The sequence below is a fragment of the Balaenoptera acutorostrata genome, chromosome 5 (assembly GCF_949987535.1).
Source record: "Balaenoptera acutorostrata chromosome 5, mBalAcu1.1, whole genome shotgun sequence".
Classification (NCBI taxonomy): Eukaryota; Metazoa; Chordata; class Mammalia; order Artiodactyla; family Balaenopteridae; genus Balaenoptera; species Balaenoptera acutorostrata.
In genome coordinates this window covers 66979037-67000938 of record NC_080068.1, presented here as the reverse complement: position 1 = coordinate 67000938, position 21902 = coordinate 66979037, and the positions used below count along the sequence as shown (strand labels likewise).

At 40.6% G+C, this 21902-nt stretch overlaps 2 protein-coding genes across 4 annotated transcripts in view; one reads left to right on the top strand and one right to left on the bottom strand.

The window, feature by feature from the left end:
* Window positions 1-21902, top strand: part of CRACD (capping protein inhibiting regulator of actin dynamics) — a 148568-nt gene that overhangs the window by 76046 nt on the left and 50620 nt on the right. The window contains exon 2 of one of the 3 annotated variants that reach the window (XM_057546808.1): window positions 7091-7262. The gene's annotated coding sequence lies outside the window, so the exon portion shown is untranslated. Of the gene's footprint in view, window positions 1-7090; window positions 7263-8505; window positions 8573-21902 lie in introns of those variants that run through there. The other 2 variants (XM_007165291.2, XM_057546809.1) reach the window with 2 other exon arrangements.
* LOC103013929 (coiled-coil-helix-coiled-coil-helix domain-containing protein 2-like) lies at window positions 2025-2450 on the bottom strand. Its single transcript, XM_057546813.1, has one exon. It carries the CDS (start codon window positions 2448-2450, stop codon window positions 2025-2027), a length of 426 nt encoding a protein of 141 aa, XP_057402796.1.

The following is a 21902-nucleotide window of genomic DNA, read 5'->3' as shown; positions in this document are numbered from 1 at the left end:
TAAATATGCCTCTCTACAATCTGAAAACTTCTGATTTCTAAAGCATGTCTAGCCCTAAGGGAATAGGGAACAGTCCACCTGTATACTGAGTGCCTGTTTAGTGTGAGGCATCGTGTTAAGGCATGGTACACAGCAGTTGCCTGAATCCTATAATTTTACTGATTTACGAGGAATTTTGCAGTGCTTTTCTTAGCCCTGGAACATCAGAATACTTTAGAGAAGAAACTGTTCAGTTAAAAAAGATTGCTAGACGTACACTCTAGTAATGTAAACTCGTGTTTACTGGGCAGTGTGCTCTGGAATTTAGGGGAGGAATTTAGTGTGTATAAAATATATGGTACCTAAAGAAACTAGAAGACATTTGAAAGAAATAGTGAAGACATTGTTTCCCCGAGTGTGTTCAGAGGAACACTAGTCATGATAGATGTCCAGAAAGTCAAGTTTGGGCAGCACTGCATATTCTCTGCTCTTCTGGAGCACAATTATGATATCAGCATATTAAAGACTCTGAAAGGTCCCATAGTAAAGAAGCATGTTTAACGTTGTTTTACGTGGATTCTCAAATGTACTGGTCTTTGGATAAGAACCTGGTACTGACCCACAGAGCACATTCTGAGAAACTCCAGACTAAGACGTTTATGATGCTCCAGATGAACTATGAGAGGAAATTCTGTTTCTCATTTGGAAGTGTAGCATATAAATCCAATGCAGAGAAATTGTATGCTTTTATTATTTTAGGTTTAGAAATGAAAATGTAAGAAGTGCATTCTTATGACAAATGGAAAATGAATCAGATTTGCTTGACTTGCCCAGTGATTTTTAATTTTTAGAATCTTCTATATAAACTAGCAATTATGATGATGCAGCCATCAAATGGTATGTAATTATATCCATGAAATAACGGATAGTGAGTACTTTTTAAAATGAAAACAAATTCCCTAAAGTAATTATTGGATGATGAAAATAAATTAATTTAATTCAGTACTTAAAGAATGAAAATGACTGTGATCCCTGAAGCAGTGTATGTGCAGATATAGGTTCTTTCATGTGAAAAATTATGGCACAGAAATGCTGAAATATTAAGAAAATGTGATACCCACTGTTTTTTCTCCTATAAACTCAGACTTACCATTTAAGATGGTCCATTTCCACAGAGGCTGGTAAGCAGATGTTTCATAGCTAGTAAGACATGGGATCAGGATTCAGGCCAACTGCTCTCATCTCTGGGGCCTACATACTTAACCCCTAACTAGAGCTGCAGTCATTAAAAAAACAAATTTAGTAGAAATAACATTTCTTTCTTCTCCCTCCCCTCCTCTCCCCACTGTCCCAACCACCCAACAAAAGTAAATTTCTGTTGTAAACTTCTAAAATGCCATTCTAAATACTTTAATGTTAGAGAATACTTTGCGAAGCCATACTCCTTCTACATGACCATTGTATCTTGGAATATTAATAGCATTGCAGAAGTGTTCTGTTTTACTGCATTGTGAAAATTGCTTTGATCTTTTAGGCCCCATCTGTACAAATATATTCACAATGAGAATTGGCATTATTTGTCAAGAAAAATAGCTGCTGTTGATGACCATGCACTTAATCCAGTTGATTCCGGGGAGACAGCCAGTTATTACAGCCCCCAAATCATAAACTGATCATAAAATAGTTTATCGAGTGGCTATGTACAGACACATGTTCAGGTTTTCATAATGGTAGTTGTAGCATAGAATTTCAAGTGCTTCATAAAATTTAGGTACTTGCTTTTTTTTGGAAAGAAAATCACTTTATTCTAATTAATTCACAAACAAAAGCATGTTTAAGAGGCCACACAAACACGCACCCAGCCCCAAACTCAATACCATCTCTGTGAGCTTCTATATGGTGAGAATACCCTCTTCCACTGCAATCCTGAAGCACAAAGCTATTAATGATCGAGGAGAGGTTTAACTGGTGGCTTCACACTTTATATCTTCACTATCAATTATATTTTTAATGCTAAAACCAAAGTGGTCATGAGAGATGATTTTTCATGCCTCCAATTGGAACTTCTTGATGAAGCTAACCCGTTCACCAATCTGCACTGTTTTCAGCACCTCGCTGAAGCCTTCACAAAGCTTAAGGTCACCCTGGTTCTGGGCACACTCCAAAAACTGTTTCACCTCAAAAAACCATGGGCCACTCTGCTGCTGCTGTGCAGGCTGGGTTCCCTGAGGCTCCTGGTAAGTGATGTCAAGCCTTGAGGTCTCAGCATTACTTCCTCCACTGAAGCCACCGGGGAGGGCATGACCCAGAGTGTGGCCGATGGCAGAACCCACAGCCACGCCGGCTGCAGTGGTTGCCACCTGGGCCATCAGACCTGGCTGCCGGGGAGCAGAAGCAGGGGAGCCAACGGCAGATGGTGGAGCCGCTGTGGGCGGCTGAGCTGCGGGCGCTGGCCTGGGTGCACTTCTCATCTGAGGTGCCCGGCTGGCCGGAGGGGCCACGCGGGGTGTGCGGCTTCGGCTTCCACGAGGCACCTTAAATGCGCGGCGAAGCGGGGTCTAGAAGAGCGAGACTCGGAGGAGACCCAGGCTGCTTCTTAAGTACTCGCTTTTTTGATATTAAAGATCTTAGATCTAAACATTGAGAGTAAAATTGGGGAATCAAGTAAATAAGAGTATAACTCCTTCCCTGATTTATAAAATTTTATTCCCTATTAATGTTGCTAAATCACAGTTTGCTGTCCGAATGTTGGGTGGACCTCATTGCAGTTACTGAGTTTTTTCTAAAGTTAATCCTGGAAAAATAATTAATTGCCACAGTCAGTAATAAAATAATCATAAAAATAAAGTTCTAAATTTTATTTAAAATGTAAAGATATTTCTGACAGGAATGTATAATTGATTTCGGAAATGAGAATGGGGGAAATTTTTTTTTTTTATAACTGAGATGTCACCAAACACTAAGACTTTGAAGCAGACGTCTAACAAAAGCTTCTGTGTTCTGACTCTTCCTCCGAAGAAAGATTGGTGTTCTTAGGACTTAGAATCTTTTTTTTCTCATGGTAAGAGGATTGTTTGTTGGATGGAGAGTTCAGGTAGGTTTTACTGTTCTTTTACCTTCCGGGTAATAAGTAAGGCATTGATGAAGAAGCAGCCTTTCCCAAGTAGTTTATGAGAAGGGCGCTGTCTGACATCTGGACTTTGACATGTCTTTCAGGATGATGTGTGTGGGCTCATGCCAAGTGATTGCCCATATAACATGCAGCACAAAGTGCTAGGCTGCCTGGATTACAAGCAGTCCTCAAACGACCAGCTCTACAGATAGGTCACCTGAAGGAGACCATTCTGTACTCACATGAAGCCCACCAAGTTCTCCAAGCTGAGGCTTCCATACCCTGGTGCCCTCTCCTAGACTGTCTGTTCACTTTCTGCCCCGCCCCCCCCAATATGACCAGTGCAGCAAATATTTTATCTGGTGGCTGCCCCCATTCAAGACACTTGAGGCAGGACTTCCCTGGTGGCACAGTGGTTAAGAATCCACCTGCTAATGCAGGGGACATGGGTTCAAGCCCTGGTCCAGGAAGATCCCACATGCCACGGAGCAACTAAGCCCCTGCGCCACAAGTACTGAGCCTGTGCTCTAGAGCCTGCGAGCCACAACTACTGAGCCCACACGCCACAACTATTGAAGCCTGCGTGCCTAGAGCCCGTGCTCTGCAACAGGACAAGTCACTGCAATGAGAAGCCTGCGCACTGCAACGAAGAGTAGCCCCTGCTCACCGCAACTAGAGAAAAGCCCACGCGCAGCAACAAAGACCCAATGCAGACAAAAATACGTTAAAAAAAAAAAGACAGGCATTACTCAGCCATAAAAAAGAACAAAATAATGCCATTTGCAGCAACATGGATGGACCTAGAGATTCTCATACTGAGTGAAGTAAGTCAGAGAAAGACAAATATCATATGATATCGCTTATATGTGGAATGTAAAAAAAAAGCCTACAAATGAACTTATCTACAAAACTGAAATAGAGTTACAGATGTAGAAAATAAACTTATGATTACCAGGGGGTAATGGGGGGAGGGATAAATTGGAAGATTGGGATTGACACATACACACTACTATATATAAAACAGATAACAAATAAGGACCGACTATATAGCACAGGGAACTCTACTTAATACTCTGCAATGGCCTATATGGGAAAAGAATCTAAAAAAGAGTGGGTATATGTATTTGCATAGCAGATTCACTTTGCTGTACAGCAGAAACTAACACAACATTGTAAATCAATTATACCCCAATTAAAAAAAAAAAAGACACTGAGCATTACAAAGGCCCTCATCAGCCTTCTTGGCTGACCATGTAGACCAAGTCACCCATCAATTAAATACCCATTCAAGAAACTGTAATTTAATTTGCCTTTAATTACAGTTAACTCTCTTGGTTCCAGCTCAACTGAACCCCACCAAATCCACCTTGATTTTAGAGAAAGGAATGACTTTTTTCCCCCCATCAATAAATTCTAACATTCTAAAATTCTCTACTTAGCTTAAAAACTAGATTTGTGGGCCCAGGCTGGAGGTAATGATGTTATCATAACTGATACTTTTAGAATTTTGCTATGGTCTTTTAGAATATTTCTGATTAGAGAATTTGGGGTTAGGTATTTCTACAGTGGGAAAAAAAGCAAATGATATAAAAGGAAAAAGGAAGAATTTTACCTCAGAAATAAGTGAAATGTAGCATAAGTTACTGTTTGACCATTTACTATGATGCTGTCAAACTTAGAAATCAGATGTCACTTACATATTTTGAGCCTTGGACAGTTGTAGAGAAAGTACTCACTTATTTCATCAGGCAGTGCCAAAGACCAATTCTATAGTAATTGTAATGATACTTGAGGCACCTTATAGAATTTTTTTAATTTAAATTTTTAAAATTTACTCATTTTATGTAGAATCAATTCTTCTAACATTTCCCTAATATTCTGTGGTGGTCTTCAAAAACTACTGATTATAATTTTTTATATTAGCCTTTGGAGATTTTACTGATGGGAACCAAAAGTAGGTTTTGTGAAAATCTGGCCTATACTCCTGAATAAATAACCACTGAAAACATACAGACATTCTGAAATAAACCCTCCAATTTTGGGTTTTTTTTTTTTTTTACCATTTTTAAATGATATGATCTCAATTATATTGCACATTTCCTTGTCTTTTAAATAATTTAACTCTGAGGACTACATGCCTAGCACAATGCCTTATGTATGGGGGCATCTGCTATGTTGTAAATCTCCTTTCCTTTTAAGGGTGATACAGTATGTTATTTCAGGGATTGATGAAGTTTGAAGGTGTGTTTGTATTTATACTAAGGATTCCAGACTGTTATCTTTTTGTAATTGGTGATTATACTTTCTGCTTCCTCACTGTCTCACGCCACTGCTCAGAGCAAAGTAGTTTCTTCCTCACGTCAGATTTTCTGTGAACTCTTAGTAAGGCCAGAGCTGCAGATCACCAGAGGAAATGATATGACTACCTTGAACCTCATTAATGTCATTTTTATACTCAGATCTCTCTGTAGACTCTGGCCAGCAGAGATCTGGGGGCTCTGATACCCAGCTGGGGGCTCGTACCTGTGTGTTTTGTGCAAGTACTTTCCTATACACATTGTGAGTGTTCATCTCTCCTTTTCCCTCAAAGCTCCTGACTTCAGCTTCCAAGATATGTTTCCCATGACACAGACAAGTAATTTCATCTCTCTGGGCCTCAGGTTCCTCACCCGTGAAATAGGGATGTTAGTAGTAACTACTTCCCAGGGTTGTTTTGAAGATAACTGAGTTAATATCTGTAAAGGTCTTAGAGCAGTTGTGCATAGTAAGGGTTAAATACTTTAAAAAAAAGATTGACCACTGGATAAATGACTTTAAGCTTCTTAAAAGGAAAGATCTGAGAAGATACTTCTCCTGGTAGAGGGTGATTTACACTTTCTTTTCTGGGGTAGGAATGGAGTAATTTGGAGGGATTTGTATCTGAAGGAGCAGAACTGAAAGGTACCTAAAATATCTGTAGAAAGTGCTGGCAGTGAGCCTGGGTCCTGACTGGATCAAGTAATATATGGAAAGATGTGCATAGCAACTCCTCTGGGGGCTCGTCATAGTAGATCTTAAAAGGAGACAAGAGGAATAAACTGGAAATACATGGGGATGGAGGGAACTGGGGACAAAGCTTATGCCAAGAGTTAGAAGTTATCTTCTGTTACCTAACAAAGGCTGAAAGAGAGTGATTCTCAGGGGAGATGATATATATATGTAAGTCACATACACAGATATATAAATCTTTTTTTTTTTTTTTTTTTTTTAAAGGATTTTCTTATTTATTTATTTATTTATTTATTTATTTTTGGCTGTGTTGGGTCTTCGGTTCGTGCGAGGGCTTTCTCCAGTTGCGGCAAGCGGGGGCCACTCTTCATCGCGGTGCGGGGACCGCTCTTCATCGCGGTGCGCGGGCCTTTCTCTATCGCGGCCCCTCCCGTCGCGGGGCACAGGCTCCAGACGCGCAGGCTCAGCAATTGTGGCTCACGGGCCCAGCTGCTCCGTGGCATGTGGGATCTTCCCAGACCAGGGCTCGAACCCGTGTCCCCTGCATTAGCAGGCAGATTCTCAACCACTGCGCCACCAGGGAAGCCCTGGATATATAAATCTTTTAACCACCTGTCTGACTTAGGTGTTTTTCTCAGCTTCTTCCGTGGAAAGGGGCCCTGGCCATCTGCTTTGTGAAAAGAAAGCAGGCAGCAGCTTCGTGTGGCACGTGCAGGGGATGCCCTGCCGACCACCATGAAGCTTGGAAGCCCTTCGTGGTGCCCGCGGGCGCTTGTCGAGAGCCCGGGGGGCGCGGGGGGTGGGGTGCGGAGGACCCATGCCCGGGGCCCGCCTCGCCGGCTGCTGCGCGCACCGGCTGCCCGACGACGGCGCTGGCGCGCGGCCCGGTGGCTCTTGGCTCCAACAGCTGGGCCGCCCTTTGCCCCGGCCCGCAGCCCGGTGGTAATTCTCTCTAGGCTCAGAGGGGCAGCCCTGTCAAACTGCAGCGTGTGTTTATCTTGTAATCCGCAGACAAGAAGAAGGGAGGCAAATTCCAGCCTTTGAAGAAGTTGTTTGGCAAAAGGAGAAAGAAAGGCACGTCGACGGCCCGGGAGGCGTCTGCAGGGCGCAAGGGTCGCTCTCCCCCGAGCGTCAGCAATGGGACCTTCTCTTCCGACGAGGAGACCCTGGAGGACAGCCTGAGGTAATCACTCGCACTTTTTTTCCTGACCTTCAGCGGAGTTCCGGGGTGGGGAGTGGGGTCCCGAAGGAGGCAGAGCGGCATCCTCGTGGGCTCCACTTCTGGGAAGGTGGAGGCCTGCGGCGCGTGGTGCGCTCTGTGCGGAGACCTTACCTCGGGGAATTAGCATACGCGTCTGGCCTCATTTTGTGGGAGAGCGTAGGGATGTGCGCCTTTGTCTTGCTGCCCTCACTGGGGGAGGAAGGCAGCAGCTCACTGCCTTGGCTCGACCCAAGCTCCTTGGGTTGGAGGAGACCATGTCCCCCTGTCCCATTGCCTGGCGAGGAGGAAGGGTGGTTCGTACACTAGGTTTTACACCCGCGTTGAGGATGCAAACTGCTGGGGCTCAGGGTGTCACCCTTCATCCCCCTGGCCATGTCTAGCAGCTTCCAGAACCTGCCTACAATGGGGCTTTCAGTTTCTGCGTCTTGTTCTCTCTCTCTCTCCTCCCCTCCCTTCTCCCTCTCGTCGTCCTTCTCCTTCTCTCTCTCTCCTTCTCGTTGCTCTTTCCTGTTTTCTCTTTCTCTTCCTCTTAGAGCGCAGGCACTACATCTGGCTGTTACCGTGTCAAGAACTCAGAGAAGCAGGGTAAGGAGGTACTTTCTCACCTGAGTGCTGGGAATTGAAGTCAGAGATGGTTACGTTCTGCTACTGACAGCTCAGAAGTCAGCTCCTCTGAGAAGCCCTTTCCCACTACCCGCTCTGATTTGTTTGCCCTTGACTGCCTGGCTCCCGCAAAGAACTTGTTACTTTCTCTGCAAATGATTGATCGGCTAGTCTGTCTCTCTCACTCAGCTGCCGGTTCTGTGAAGCCAGGGACCAGGTTTTATTCAGCCTCACCTTAGGCACTCAAAAAGTGTTTCCTATGAATGACTGGCACTGCATTAAGTTGCCCTAGTATGTGTTGAAGGCATAGATGATGTAACCTGTGATATTCTCACTGTGTTTGAAGGACAAAGACGAAAACAGCCTCGGTGGTCTGTCTGTGAGTATAGTGTTGTCAACTACAGTTGAGCCCAGATTACAGAATCCTCAAGCAAGCCGTGCACATTAAGCATTACGGTGCCCACAACAGCATTTGTTAGCCCTAAGTAATGCTGAGTCTTTTCCTCCACAGGCCTGTATTTGTTTTCCATTGTCTTTATTAAGGAAACTATTGAATTTAACCAAAGAGAACAATTTCACTGAAAGGAGAACACAGCTAGCACCAAACTAACCCAATTGTTGGAACGTCAGTATCAATATAGAATTGAGTATTGTCCAGCACGAATCAGGTTTGACTTTACTTTGGTTTCTTCCCTTGCAAAATAGGAATGTGAACCTTTTTGCTTCACAGCATCAGAATGAGGTACAGATACTAAAATGTGACCAAGTAGCAGTTTAATGCAAAATCTGAGATCAAGTCTGGAAAGTTCTCCTTTGGAAGGACTGTCCTATGAAAACACAACTTGTCTTTTTTATAGCAGGTTATGGTTTTGTCAAGTCTCTGATTTCTTGCTGAATTTTATTAGACCCTTAGAAGACCCTAGACCCTTGTTCTCTTCCCATTTAAGTGGTATTCTGTTTACCCCTTGGGGTTTTCCTTAAGGTTTTAAGTTTTAAAACTTAAAGATTTGCCTTGGGGAAATTTACATTGGATCAAACAGCTACATTTCCATTAAATGTAAGTAATGTTACCTGTTCTTATTGATAAACCTATATTTATGAGACATATACTGTATTTTAATTATTTAATACTTATTTGTATAATACAGGAAGCTAGAAGGATAAGCTTGGGACGATGAGTTTAAAAAAGGCTCTTCAAATGTTTTTTTTTTTTTTTAATTAATTTATTTATTTATTTATTTTTGGCTGTGTTGGGTCTTCGTTTCTGTGCAAGGGCTTTCTCTAGTTGTGGAGAGCGGGGGCCACTCTTCATCGCGGTGCGTGGGCCTCTCACTATCGCGGCCTCTCTTGTTGCGGAGCACAGGCTCCAGACGCGCAGGCTCAGTAATTGTGGCTCACGGGCCTAGTTGCTCCGTGGCATGTGGGATCTTCCCAGACCAGGGCTCGAACCCGTGTCCCCTGCATTGGCAGGCAGATTCTCAACCGCTGTGCCACCAGGGAAGCCCCAAATGTTTTTAAAATTAAAAAAATAGGAAAATAGAAGTTGCTTAAAATATATATTCCCTCTTTCTTCTCAGAAACTTCCAATTGAAAAATAATCCCGCCCACAAAGTAAATATTACATGCATCACTTTACAGTATAGCTGAACTTCTGATTATTCGCCCTATTTACAGATGGAGAAAATGAAAAATGTTGCTTCCAACAATTCTTATTTTCAGTTCACTGTTCAATTAACAGATATGTTACTTCACATTGCTAAGGATTCAAAAAATGTCTGTGCCTTTTGTTTGCTATTTCCAAAATGGGCAGCTCTCACTAAAGCACAAAAGTCAAAATTCCGTTAACATGATCTCTGGTGGAGGTTCCAAGGAGGCAGATTTCAGCCCAATGTGAGGGAAAATTTCTTAATTACTAGAGCTGCTTAAAAATGGGGAGGCTGGGTATATGCCAGAGGCATTGGAACTGATGAAGGGCAATTTCTGCACTGGGTGAGAATTTAAAGGAGCTGAACTTTAACATGCTGTCAAACTCTAAGAATCTGTAATTCTAGAAATGTCTCCATGGCCAAAAATAGCTCTTTATTGATCTCCTTCTGCCTGAAATTTCTCATTTCCTTTGGGTTTCAAAGCATTCTGTTCTCTCTAGGTTAGAAGCCTTTATTTCTCCTAGGCTACTACTTTTAAATTATACATGCCTATGGGAAAAGCAAAACAGTAAAACAAACGTGATCAGTTTTTAACAATTGAATGTGACTTCCTTTTGTAACTAAATACAGCTAATATTGTGTTTCCCAAAGTGTGTTTAATAGATGTTAAATTTAAAAGGGGGAGAGGGTCAGTTTGACAAAGAGATCTGGGAAATCCTGGACCAAAATGAATTAAATAGGATTCTTTACATGGGACTTTTCAGATCTTTTACTATGCCAGTGTGCCCTGGGAATTTCCAAGAAGAGGGATGTAGTTTGCAGCATTTCCAAGATTTAACCACAAATTTTTGTTTCACAGAGAATATCCATGGGTGTATATTAAAGCTACCACATATTAAACTTAATACAATGTATTTTGCATAGGTGAATTCCTGTAATATTTACTGTGACTCTGAGATTGACATTATTATTCCCATTTCAAAGATGAGAAAACTAGGGCTAGAGAATGACTTGCTAGTAAGTTGCTGAGCCACTATTCAAGCAGTAATGAGTGCATTGCTGCTATTCTGCCTCTGTATTCTGCTGCGGCCATACTAGGGAGCTAGTCATATGGCCCTGAGTTGCCCTGCTGGTCCTGGGTCACCAGGCTCAGGTATCTTCCTGCCTTCAGCTGCCTGATGGAAGCTCTGCTACTTATTGGGACACCACTTGTCCTACTTCCAATTTCTGCCTAACACCTGGCATTTACTGTGATCATGCATAGCTACAGCACTTTACAGTAAGCACCAGCTGTAAGCATGGTGAGAACCGAAGGGGCTCCACGGAGGGTGAGCTCACTGTGGGGCTGGAGCAGATAGGAAGGGGCTCAGGAATGAGGAGAACTTGAGCTGTCTCCCAACAAGGGACAGGACTTGGAGTGCTGAGAGGCAAGGCACGGATGTTTCAGACCAGGAATGGCATGAGCAGAGACTTTCACACAAGAATGAGTGTGACACGAATAGAATAGGAGAAAACTTTCCCACTCATTGTATGAGGCCAGTGTTACCCTAACACCAAAACATCACACACAAAAGAAAACTACGGACCAATAGCTCTTATGAATAAAGACATAAAAAATCCCAAACAAAATACTAGCAAACTGAATCCAACAACATATAAAAAAGGATTCTGCACCATGACCGAATGGGATCTAAGCCAGGAGTACAAGGTTCGTTTTATATACAAAAATCAATCAATATAACACACCATGTTAATAAAATAAAGGACAAAAACCACATGATCATCTCAGTTGATGTAGAAAAAAGCGTTTCACAAAATCCAACACCCGTACATGATAAAAACACTCAAAACTGGGCATGGAAAGGAACTTCTTCAACTTGATAAAGGACATCTATGAAAATCCACAGCTAATATTATACTAAATGGTGAAAGAATGAATGTGTTCCCCTTGAGATCAGGAAAAAGACAAGAATGGCTATTCAACACTGTACTGTACTATACCATAGGTTATAGCTAGGACAGTTAGGCAAGAAAAAGAAATAAAAGGCATCAATTTTGGAAAGGAAGAAATAAAAGCTATCTATTTGCAGATACCATGATCTTGTATATAGAAAATCCTAAGGAATCCACAAATAAACCATTTGACTAATAAAGTTGAAACAGACTGCAAAATACGAGATTAGGGTTTTTGCATTTCAATGTACCTACTCCTCCTGAGAAGAGTCCAGGCTTCCCACAGCCCTCCTGTTAGTCCCACTGGCCCTCCAACCAGCCAAGGGAGCTTGTCTCCCCTGTGTTGGACCCCAGGACTGGGGCACCCAATATGTGGCTTGAACCCCTCCACTCCCCAGGGAGGATCTCTACCCATATAATCTGCCTTTCCCTCTGAATCCCCTCCCTGGGACACAGGTTCTGAACTGATCACTTCACATCCATTAGGAAGACTATAATAAAAAAGACAGACAATAGTATGTGTTGGTGAGGATGTGGAGAAATTGGAACCCTCATACATTGCTGATAATGTAAAATGATGCAGCCACTTTGGAAAACACTTTGACAGCTCCTCAAAATGTTAAGCATAGAGTTACCATATGACCAAACAATTCCACTCCTAGGTATATACCCAAGAGGAATGAAAATATATGTCCACACAAAAACTTGTATACAAATATTCACAGCAGCATTATTCATAATAACCCCAAAGTGGAAACCATCCAAATGTCCATCAAAAGATGAATGGATAAATACAACGTGGCGTATATCCATACAATGGAATATTATTTGGGAATGAAAAAGAATGAAATCCTGATACATGGTATAACATGGATAAACTTTGAAAACAATACATTAAGTTAAAGAAGCCAAATAAAAAAATACCACCTATTATATGATTCCATTTATATGAAATGTTCCAAACAGGCAAATCCACAGAGACAGAAAGATTAGTGGTTGACAGGCGCTTGGTAGGGTGGGGGTGACTGCTAATGGGTACGTGGTTTCTTTGGGGTTATAAAAATCTTCTAAATTTAGGTGGCAGTGATGGTTGCCCAATTTTGTGAATATACTAAAAATCATTTAAATGTACCCTTTAAAAGGGTGAATTTTATGGTATTGGAATTGCGTCTCAATAAAGATTTTTTTTTGTTTTGTTTTGTTTTTATAGAGCAGGTTCTTATTAGTCATCGATTTTATACACATCACAATCCCAATCGCCCAATTCATCACACCTCCACCCCCACTCCCCCGTGGTTTTCCCCCCTTGGTGTCCATACGTTTGTTCTCTACATCTGGGTCTCAACTTGTCAATCCCAATCACCCAATTCATCACACCTCCACCCCCACCCCCCCCGTGGTTTTCCCCCCTTGGTGTCCATACATTTGTTCTCTACATCTGGGTCTCAACTTCTGCCCTGCAAACCAGTTCATCTGTACCATTTTTCTAGGTTCCACGTACATGCGTTAATATACGATATTTGTTTTTCTCTTTCTGACTTGCTTCACTCTGTATGACAGTCTCTAGATCCATCCACGTCTCAACAACTGACTCAATTTCGTTCCTTATTACGGCTGAGTAATATTCCATTGTATATATATGTACCACAACTTCTTTAACCATTCGTCTGTTGATGGGCATTTAGGTTGCTTCCATGACCTGGCTATTGTAAATAGTGCTGCAATGAACATTGGGGTGCATGAGTCTTTTTGAATTATGGTTTTCTCTGGGTATATGCTCAGTAGTGGGATTGCTGGATCATATGGTAATTCTATGTTTAGTTTTTTAAGGAACCTCCATACTGTTCTCCATAGTGACTCCATATCATGTTCTCCATATTAATTTACATTCCCACCAACAGTGCAAGAGGTTTCCCTTTTCTCCACACCCTCTCCAGCATTTGTTGTTTGTAGATTTTCTGATGATCCCCATTCTAACTGGTGTGAGGTGATACCTCATTGTAGTTTTGATTTGCATTTCTCTAATAATTAGTGATGTTGAGCAGCTTTTCATGTGTTTCTTGGCCATCTGTATGTCTTCTTTGGAGAAATGTCTATTTAGGTCTTCTGCCCATTTTTGGATTGGGTTGTTTGTTTCTTTAATATTGAGCTGCATGAGCTGTTTATATATTTTGGAGATTAATCCTTTGTCCGTTGATTCGTTTGCAAATATTTTCTCCCATTCTGAGGGTTGTCTTTTCGTCTTGTTTATGGTTTCCTTTGCTGTGCAAAAGCTTTGAAGTTTCATTAGGTCCCATTTGTTTATTTTTGGTTTTATTTCCATTACTCTAGGAGGCGGATCAAAAAAGATCTTGCTGTGATTTATGTCAAAGAGTGTTCTTCCTATGTTTTCCTCTAAGAGTTTTATAGTGTGCGGTCTTACATTTAGGTCTCGAATCCATTTTGAGTTTATTTTTGTGTATGGTGTTAAGGAGTGTTCTAATTTCATTCTTTTACATGTAGCTGTCCAGTTTTCCCAGCACCACTTATTGAAGAGACTGTCTTTTCTCCGTTGTATAGCCTTGCCTCCTTTGTCACAGACTAGTTGACCACAGGTGCATGGGTTTATCTCTGGGCTTTCTATCTTGTTCCATTGATCTATATCTCTGTTTTTGTGCCAGTACCGTATTGTCTTGATTACTGTAGCTTTGTAGTGTAGTCTGAAGTCAGGGAGTCTGATTCCTCCAGCTCCGTTTTTTCCCCTCAAGACTGCTTTGGCTATTCGGGGTCTTTTGTGTCTGCATACAAATTTTAAGATGATTTGTTCTAGTTCCATAAAAAATGCCATTGGTAATTTGATAGGGATTGCATTGAATCTGTAGATTGCTTTGGGTAGTATAGTCATTTTCACAATATTGATTCTTCCAATCCAAGAACATGGTATATCTCTCCATCTGTTGGTATCATCTTTAATTTCTTTCATCAGTGTCTTGTAGTTTTCTGCATACAGGTCTTTTGTCTCCCTAGGTAGGTTTATTCCTAGGTATTTTATTCTTTTTGTTGCAGTGGTAAATGGGAGTGTTTCCTTAATTTCTCTTTCAGATTTTTCATCATTAGTGTGTAGGAATGCAAGAGATTTCTGTGCATTAATTTTGTATCCTGCCGCTTTACCAAATTCATTGATTAGCTCTAGTAGTTTTCTGGTGGCATTTTTAGGATTCTCTATGTATAGTATCATATCATCTGCAAACAGTGACAGTTTTACTTCTTCTTTTCCAATTTGTATTCCTTTTATTTCTTTTTCTTCTCTGATTGCCGTGGCTAGGATTTCCAAAGCTATGTTGAATAATAGTGGTGAGAGTGGACATCCTTGTCTCGTTCCTGATCTTAGAGGAAATGCTTTCAGTTTTTCACCATTGAGAATGATGCTTGCTGTGGGTTTGTCATATATGGCCTTTATTATGTTGAGGTAGGTTCCCTCTGTGCCCACTTTCTGGAGAGTTTTTATGATAAATGGGTGTTGAATTTTGTCAGAAGCTTTTTCTGCATCTATTGAGATGATCATATGGTTTTTCTTCTTCAATTTGTTAATATGGTATATCACATTGATTGATTTGCGTATATTGAAGAATCCTTGCATCCCTGGGATAAATCCCACTTGATCATGGTGTATGATCCTTTTGATGTGTTGTTGGATTCTGTTTGCTAGTATTTTGTTGAGGATTTTTGCATCTATATTCATCAGTGATATTGGTCTGTAATTTTCTTTTTTTTGTAGTGTCTTTGTCTGGTTTTGGTATCAGGGTGATGGTGACCTCATAGAATGAGTTTGGGAGTGTTTCTTCCTCTGCAAATTTTGGGAAGAGTTTGAGAAGGATGGGTATTAGCTCTTCTCTAAATGTTTGATAGAATTCACCTGTGAAGCCATCTGGTCCTGGACTTTTGTTTGTTGGAAGATTTTTAATCACAGTTTCAATTTCATTACTTGTGGTTGGTCTGTTCATATTTTCTGTTTCTTCCTGGTTCAGTCTTGGAAGGTTATATCTTTCTAAGAATTTGTCCATTTCTTCTAGGTTGTCCATTTTATTGGCATAGAGTTGCTTGTAGTAGTCTCTTAGGATGCTTTGTATTTCTGCGGTGACTGTTGTAAGTTCTCCTTTTTCATTTCTAATTTTATTGATTTGAGTCCTCTCCCTCTTTTTCTTGATGCATCTGGATAATGGTTTATCAATTTGGTTTATCTTCTTAAAGAACCAGCTTTTAGTTTTATTGATCTCTGCTATTGTTTTCTTTGTTTCTATTTCATTTATTTCTGCTCTGATCTTTATGATTTCTTTCCTTCTGCTAACTTTGGGTTTTGTGTGTTCTTCTTTCTCTAGTTCCTTTAGGTGTGAGGTTAGATTGTTTACTTGAGATGTTTCTTGTTTCTTGAGGTAGGCTTGTATAGCTATAAACTTCCCTCTTAGAACTGCTTTTGCTGCATCCCATAGGTTTTGGATTGTCGTGTTTTCATTGTCATTTGTCTCTAGGTATTTTTTTTTTTATTGTTCTTTTTTTTTTTCAAACATCTTTATTGAAGTATAATTGCCTTACAATAGTGTGTTAGCATCTGCTTTATAACAAAGTGAATCAGTTATACATATACAATATGTTCCCATTTCTCTTCCCTATTGCATCTCCCTCCCTCCCACCCTCCCCATCCCACCCCTCTAGGTGGTCACAAAGCACCGAGCTGATCTCCCTGTGCTATGCAGCTGCTTCCCACTAGCTATCTATTTTACATTTGGTAGTGTATATATGTCCATGACACTCTCTTACCCTGTCACATCTCACCCCACCCCCTCCCCATATCCTCAAGTCCATTCTCTAGTAGGTCTGTGTCTTTATTCCCGTCTTGCCGCTAGGTTCTTCATGGCCTTTTTTTTTTTTTTCCCCTTAGATTCCATATATATGTGTTAGCATACTGTATTTGTTTTTCTCTTTCTGACTTACTTCACTCTGTATGACAGACTCTAACTCCATCCACCTCATTACAAAAACCTCCATTTCATTTCTTTTTATGGCTGAGTAATATTCCATTGTATATATGTGCCACATCTTCTTTATCCATTCATCTGTCGATGGACATTTAGGTTGCTTCCATGTCCTGGCTATTGTAAATAGAGCTGCAATGAACATTTTGGTACATGACTCTTTTTGACCTATGGTTTTCTCAGGGTATATGCCCAGTAGTGGGATTGCTGGGTCGTATGGTAGTTCTATTTGTAGTTTTTTAAGGAACCTCCATACTGTTCTCCATAGTGGCTGTATCAATTTACATTCCCACCAACAGTGCAAGAGTGTTCCCTTTCCTCCACACCCTCTCCAGCATTTATTGTTTCTAGATTTTTTGATGATGGCCATTCTGACCGGTGTGAGATGATATCTCATTGTAGTTTTGATTTGCATTTCTCTAATGATTAATGATGTTGAGCATTCTTTCATGTGTCTGTAGACCATCTGTATATCTTCTTTGGAGAAATGTCTATTTAGATCTTCTGCCCATTTTTGGATTGGGTTGTTCGTTTTTTTGTTATTGAGCTGCATGAGCTGCTTGTAAATCTTGGAGATTAATCCTTTGTCAGTTGCTTCATTTGCAAATATTTTCTCCCATTCTGAGGGTTGTCTTTTGGTCTTGTTTATGGTTTCCTTTGCTGTGCAAAAGCTTTTAAGTTTCATTAGGTCCCATTTGTTTATTTGTGTTCTTATTTCCATTTCTCTGGGAGCTGGGTCAAAAAGAATCTTGCTGTGATGTATGTCATAGAGTGTTCTGTCTATGTTTTCCTCTAAGAGTTTGATAGTGTCTGGCCTTACACTTAGGTCTTTAATCCATTTTGAGTTTATTTTTGTGCATGGTGTCAGGGAGTGTTCTAATTTCATACTTTTACATGTTCCTGTCCAATTTTCCCAGCACCACTTATTGAAGAGGCTGTCTTTTCTCCACTGTATATGCTTACCTCCTTTATCAAAGATAAGTTGACCATATGTGTGTGGGTTTATCTCTGGGCTTTCTATCCTGTTCCATTGATCTATATTTCTGTTTTTGTGCCAATACCAAACTGTCTTGATTACTGAAGCTTTGTAATATAGTCTGAAGTCAGGGAGCCTGATTCCCCCAGCTCCATTTTTCGTTCTCAAGATTGCTTTGGCTATTCGGGGTCTTTTGTGTTTCCATACAAATTGTGAAATTTTTTGTTCTAGTTCTGTGAAAAATGCCAGTGGTAGTTTGATAGGGATTGCATTGAATCTGTAGATTGCTTTGGGTAGTAGAGACATTTTCACAATGTTGATTCTTCCAATCCAGGAACATGGTATATCTCTCCATCTATTTGTATCATCTTTAATTTCTTTCATCAGTGTCTTATAATTTTCTGCATACAGGTCTTTTGTCTCCTTAGGTAGGTTTATTCCTAGATATTTTATTCTTTTTGTTGCAATGGTAAATGGGAGTGTTTTCTTAATTTCACTTTCAGATTTTTCGTCATTAGTGTATAGAAATGCAAGAGATTTCTGTGCATTAATTTTGTATCCTGCTACTTTACCAAATTCATTGATTAGCTCTAGGAGTTTTCTGGTAGCATCTTTAGGATTCTCTATGTATAGTATCATGTCATCTGCAAATAGTGACAGCTTTACTTCTTCTTTTCCGATTTGGATTCCTTTTATTTCTTTGTCTTCTCTGATTGCTGTGGCTAACACTTCCAAAACTATGTTGAATAATAGTGGTGAGAGTGGGCAACCTTGTCTTGTTCCTGATCTTAGTGGAAATGGTTTCAGTTTTTCACCATTGAGGACAATGTTGGCTGTGGGTTTGTCATATATGGCCTTTATTATGTTGAGGAAAGTTCCCTCTGTGCCTACTTTCTGCAGGGCTTTTATCATAAATGGGTGTTGAATTTTGTCAAAAGCTTTCTCTGCATCTATTGAGATGATCATATGGTTTTTCTCCTTCAATTTGTTAATATGGTGTATCACATTGATTGATTTGCGTATATTGAAGAATCCTTGCATTCCTGGGATAAACCCCACTTGATCATGGTGTATGATCCTTTTAATGTGCTGTTGGATTCTGTTTGCTAGTATTTTGTTGAGGATTTTTGCATCTATGTTCATCAGTGATATTGGCCTGTAGTTTTCTTTCTTTGTGACATCTTTGTCTGGTTTTGGTATCAGGGTGATGGTGGCCTCGTAGAATGAGTTTGGGAGTGTTCCTCCCTCTGCAATATTTTGGAAGAGTTTGAGAAGGATAGGTGTTAGCTCTTCTCTAAATGTTTGATAGAATTCGCCTGTGAAGCCATCTGGTCCTGGGCTTTTGTTTGTTGGAAGGTTTTTAATCACAGTTTCAATTTCAGTGCTTGTGATTGGTCTGTTCATATTTTCTATTTCTTCCTGGTTCAGTCTCGGCAGTTTGTGCATTTCTAAGAATCTGTCCATTTCTTCCAGGTTGTCCATTTTATTGGCATAGAGTTGCTTGTAGTAATCTCTCATGATCTTTTGTATTTCTGCAGTGTCAGTGGTTACTTCTCCTTTTTCATTTCTAATTCTATTGATCTGAGTCTTCTCCCTTTTTCTCTTGATGAGTCTGGCTAATGGTTTATCAATTTTGTTTATCTTCTCAAAGAACCAGCTTTTAGTTTCATTGATTTTTGCTATTGTTTCCTTCATTTCTTTTTCATTTATTTCTGACCTGATCTTTATAATTTCTTTCCTTCTGCTGGCTTTGGGGGTTTTTTGTTCTTCTTTCTCTAATTGCTTTAGGTGCAAGGTTAGGTTGTTTATTCGAGATGTTTCCTGTTTCTTGAGGTAGGCTTGTATTGCTATAAACTTCCCTCTTAGCACTGCTTTTGCTGTGTCCCATAGGTTTTGGGTCGTCGTGTCTCCATTGTCATTTGTTTCTAGGTATTTTTTGATTTCCCCTTTGATTTCTTCAGTAATCACTTCGTTATTAAGTAATGTATTGTGTAGCCTCCATGTGTTTGTATTTTTTACAGATCTTTTCCTGTAATTGATATCTAGTCTCATAGCGTTGTGGTCGGAAAAGATACTTGATACGATTTCAATTTTCTTAAATTTACCAAGGCTTGATTTGTGACCCAAGATATGATCTATCCTGGAGAATGTTCCATGAGCACTTGAGAAAAATGTGTATTCTGTTGTTTTTGGGTGGAATGTCCTATAAATATCAATTAAGTCCATATTGTTTAATGTATCATTTAAAGCTTGTGTTTCCTTATTTATTTTCATTTTGGATGATCTGTCCATTGGTGAAAGTGGGGTGTTAAAGTCCCCTACTATGATTGTGTTGCTGTCAATTTCCCCTTTTATGGCTGTTAGTATTTGCCTTATGTATTGAGGTGCTCCTATGTTGGGTGCATAAATATTTACAATTGTTATACCTTCCTCTTGGATCGATCCCTTGATCATTATATAGTGTCCTTCTTTGTCTCTTGTAATAGTCTTTATTTTAAAGTCTATTTTGTCTGATATGAGAATTGCTACTCCAGCTTTCTTTTGATTTACATTTGCATGGAATATCTTTTTCCATCCCCTCACTTTCAGTCTGTATGTGTCCCTAGGTCTGAAGTGGGTCTCTTGTAGACAGCATATATATGGGTCTTGTTTTTGTATCCATTCAGCCAGCCTGTGTCTTTTGGTGGGAGCATTTAATCCATTTACATTCAAGGTAATTATCGATATGTATGTTCCTATTCCCATTTTCTTAAATGTATTGGGTTTGTTATTGTAGGTGTTTTCCTTCTCTTGTGTTTCTTGCCTAGAGAATTTCCTTTAGCATTTGTTGTAAAGCTGGTTTGGTGGTGCTGAACTCTCTCAGCTTTTGCTTGTCTGTAAAGGTTTTAATTTCTCCATCGAATCTGAATGAGATCCTTGCTGGGTAGAGTAATCTTGGTTGTAGGTTTTTCTCCTTCATGACTTTAAGTATATCCTGCCACTCCCTTCTGGCTTGCAGAGTTTCTGCTGAGAGATCAGATGTTAACCTTATGGGGATTCCCTTGTGTGTTATTTGGTTTTTTTCCCTTGCTGCCTTTAATATGTTTTCCTTATATTTAATTTTTGACAGTTTGATTAATATGTGTCTTGGCGTGTTCCTCCTTGGGTTTATCCTGTATGGGACTCTCTGTGCTTCCAGGACTTGATTAACTATTTCCTTTCCCATATTAGGGAAGTTTTCAACTATAATCTCTTCAAAAATTTTCTCAGTCCCTTTCTTTTTCTCTTCTTCTTCTGGTACCCCTATAATTCGAATGTTGGCACGTTTAATGTTGTCCCAGAGGTCCCTGAGACTGTCCTCAGTTCTTTTCATTCTTTTTTCTTTATCCTGCTCTGTAGTAGTTATTTCCACCATTTTATCTTCCAGGTCACTTATCCTTTCTTCTGCCTCAGTTATTCTACTATTGATCCCATCTAGAGTATTTTTAATTTCATTTATTGTGTTTTTCATCATTGCTTGGTTCCTCTTTAGTTCTTCTACATCCTTGTTAAATGTTTCTTGCATTTTGTCTATTCTATTTCCAAGATTTTGGATCATCCTTACTATCATTATTCTGAATTCTTTTTCAGGTAGACTACCTATTTCCTCTTCATTTGTTAAGTCCAGTGTGTTTTGAGCCTGCTCCTTCATCTGCTGTGTGTTTTTCTGTCGTCTCATTTTGCCTATCTTACTGTGTTTGGGGTCTCCTTTTCACAGGCTGCAGGTTCGTAGTTCCCGTTGTTTTTGGTATCTGTCCCCAGTGGCTAAGGTTGGTTCAGTGGGTTGTGTAGGCTTCCTGGTGGAGGGAACTAGTGCCTGAGTTCTGGTGGATGAGGCTAGATCTTGTCTTTCTGGTGGGCACGTCCACGTCTGGTGGTGTATTTTGGGGTGTCTGTGGCCTTATTTTGATTTTAGGCAGCCTCTCTGCTAATGGATGGGGTTGTGTTCCTGTCTAGCTAGTTGTTTGGCATAGGGTGTCCAGCACTGTAGCTTGCTGGTCGTTGAGTGAAGCTGGGTCTTGATGTTGAGATGGAGATCTCTGGGAGATTTTTGCCGTTTGGTATTACGTGGAGCTGGGAGGTCTCTTGTGGACCAGTGTTCTGAAGTTGGCTCTCCCACCTCAGAGGCACGGCCCTGATGCCTGGCTGGAGCACCAAGAGCCTTTCATCCACACGGCCGGCCCGCCGGCCCCGCGACTGTCACGGCTTCGGCCGCTGGGGCACCTCCAGAGCCGGCAGCCTCAGTGAGGTCGCCCTCCCCTCGGGCTCCGGGGCAGTTCCGTGAAGGCGGAGGGAAGAGACCCCACCCGAGCCAGGAGTTCCAGCCTCTAGGTATTTTTTGATTGCCTCTTTGATTTCTTCAGTGATCTCTTGGTTATTTAGTAACATATTG